The sequence below is a fragment of the Bactrocera neohumeralis genome, unplaced genomic scaffold, assembly GCF_024586455.1.
Source record: "Bactrocera neohumeralis isolate Rockhampton unplaced genomic scaffold, APGP_CSIRO_Bneo_wtdbg2-racon-allhic-juicebox.fasta_v2 cluster10, whole genome shotgun sequence".
NCBI lineage: Eukaryota > Metazoa > Arthropoda > Insecta > Diptera > Tephritidae > Bactrocera > Bactrocera neohumeralis.
Window position 1 is genome coordinate 26,996,083 of NW_026089623.1, and position 2,979 is coordinate 26,999,061.

Genomic DNA, 2,979 nt, shown 5'->3' on the forward strand with positions numbered 1-2,979 from the left:
GAATCCACCTAAACTTTGCAATGGCACGCGTTTGCTGGTAAAATCACTGAAAACTTTCATAATAGAGTGCACAATACTCACAGGATGTGGTACCGGAGAAGATGTATTGATTCCCCGAATCCCTATGATACCATTGGATTTACCATTCCAATTTAAACGTTTACAATTTCCGGTAAAGACATCTTTTGTAATTACCATTAATAAATCGCAGGGTCAAACCTTCAACGTTGCAGGCTTAGATTTGAGCGTTGACTGTTTTTCACATGTCCAACTGTATGTCGCTCTTTCAAGAATAACCTCAAGAGAAAACATGTTTGTATTGTCGAATGACAAGAAAGCTGTGAACGTTGTATATAAAGACATTCTGTAATATATTAATTGTTGTTGCAAAAATAAAATAAATATGTAAAAATGCAAAAAAAATGTAGGGTATGAATTTAGATATTCCAAAGGTAGCAAGGAAGTCTTCATGGTATAAAGAAAGGGGAATTGTTTTACTCCAAATGTAACGCGTGCGGGCCACGGGCAGTAATCAATAAATCAAAACTACGGGATCGATTTTAATCATTTTTTCAGTGAGTGACATAGGCCTTATATTTTATTTCCGTGCGAGGCCGGGGCGGGTTGCTAGTTTTGTAATAAAAGCCGTATTCCTTTAAATATATTCCATATAATGGAAATAATGGACGCATTTTTTCATTTGGGAAGTTAGATTCATTGCACTAATAAAAATTTGTTTGTTTACATGTTTTCCTTTTTGTAGTGTCTAAATCAACTGTGATAATGTAATAGATTTCCAATGCTGCCAAGTAGATGGGGCAAAATCAGAGTCGCACAGAGAGATTTTGCGTGGATTAGTTTCAAATCACTCCGATGAAGTGATTTTGAGCTGTCATTTTTGTATGGCGAAATCTTGATAAATTTATAAGATTAGTGGGATAAACCACTCAACAGCCGAAATCGTGTGATTAAGTGTCGGTCTGAACATGGTATTACATTACTAGATAAATACTAATCAATAGACTTAATTTTTAATAAATCAAGAACAACAATTAAAATATTAATTATTTATTAATCAAACCAATATTTATCTGATACAGACATAAGAAAAACTCTTTGATTTACGTGCTCGGCTGTAAGCCGACTTCTGTTATTGGGTACTGCGAGATTCACCGCAGATGCCACTCTCTCTGAGGAAACCGAGGACGCAGGCGATATCAAATACTTTAGAGCTATGTCGGAAAGGACTGGGGTAAAATGACGACAATCAAACCAGAATTTTGTAGGATTCTCTTTTCTGGGTACTATAGGCTGATGTACATAGATATTGCTTTAGTTCGATAGGCTCACCGTCACTGGTTGAAGTTGAAAGTAAAGAGTTTGCTGAAGCTGCAGCAATATCTATCATAATTTTTTCATATCCGGGCCACAACGACGGCGAAGAATTTTCTGAATTTGGAATTATGGTAGTGGGAGTTGGTCTGAGTTTAGGCGAAAGTTGTCCTCTACGTCTATGTTCTAAACGTATTTCTTTTGACAGTGCGGTTATTGCAGTGGAAATAGCTAGCGCTGAACTAAAATGAATACGCTTATGGCGTGGGTCTAAAATTGTTGCTTTGGCCAAATGTAAATGTCGCTCTAGTGGTTCTAGTTTGGCAATAACTAAATTTAGCAAACTCTTCTGAACAGCAATACCAAATGCGGTGAAAGGTTTTATTTGTTCAAGGCCTTTCTGAAGTAAGTTTGCAATGGGAATCACAAAACTTGAAGTCACGTACTGATCGCCGCTAATTTCTTCAGTAGCTTGCTTAAATGAGGTAAGCAATATTATCAGATCTGGTATGACACCATGGTTGCCAAAATCTTACCCATAATAGCTGATAATGTATTGAATCTTTCCAACATATCAAGACAAGAATTCAACCTTGTGCTTACTGATTGTATAAGTGTTAATACTTCTCCCTCCTTCTTTTGTCCCTCTTGTTCTGCTCGCAAATCATCCATTGCGTTCCAAGATTGTTTGAATTATGTTACAATGGCTTTGACACGATTGGCAATTTGAAGAACTGGTGGATTATCTCTTGTTGCGCCATCCACTATTAAATTCAACAAATGTGCGATGCAAGGAATTTTTTTTCCGTCTTCCAAAAATTTCTTCACTGCAGCAACCATGTTAGCACCACCATCAGTGGTAATTGATAAGATGCAACCCTTTTCTATTGAAAACTCGTCGGTAATATTTTCAAAGCATTCTTTTATATAATCAGCAGTGTGTGCCTGCAGGAAAGAAGACCAATATTAGTCCACTTTATGAAATTTTTTTTAACTTACTATTTTTTTTTAATTTGATGCATTTATTTTATACTTTATTAACCTGATACATTCTTCGCGCTGTCAATGTCACCATCTCATGTTCAGATTCAGGAGTGCAGTTATTTGCTGTGTTAAAAAAATGCGCTGTTACTACGATGAAACTTCGTGTCGAGTTCATGAGAGTTAATATATCACTCACCGTCGAACTGTCATCGTAACCGGTTGCTTTTCGCTCTGTGCTTATTGAGTTTGTTAAAACGGTATAACGGTTTGTTCTGCGTTTATATTACGCTCGTGCTTTGTTTGTGAATTAATTTTTTATCGTTTTATATCTTTTCAATCACTTAATTTCTTAATTTGTTAAACTAAAATTCGCGTTTACTATGGCCCCTGGGGCCACCAAATTAGGGGATAATAGGTTTTCCCTATTATCTCCAATAATGAAAAAGAAAAGAAAAAAACCAAATCCGATCCCGTTAGACCAATTTCCAGAATTACCAGTCTCAAACACGGATGATCCAAAATTTTTGGTCATGTCATCGCTGGACGACAACAAGCCACTTAATTCGTCATCATGCTTCGCTACGTATAAAGGTATTCAAGCAATCAGTAAGGAAGTAAGTAAAGTTACTGAGCTACGTGATGGTAGCCTACTGCTCTTTGTAA

At 36.4% G+C, this 2,979-nt stretch overlaps 1 protein-coding gene across 1 annotated transcript; it reads right to left on the bottom strand.

Annotated features, from left to right (window-relative positions):
• Positions 1–1,097: 1,097 nt before the first annotated feature.
• LOC126765401 (uncharacterized) lies at positions 1,098–2,590 on the bottom strand (the record flags this gene model as incomplete). The annotated part of the gene is made up of 2 exons (XM_050483133.1): positions 1,098–2,277; positions 2,375–2,590. Coding segments are annotated over 2 exons (468 nt in total), but the record flags the coding sequence as incomplete, so codon positions are not given.
• Between the last annotated feature and the right edge of the window lie 389 nt (positions 2,591–2,979).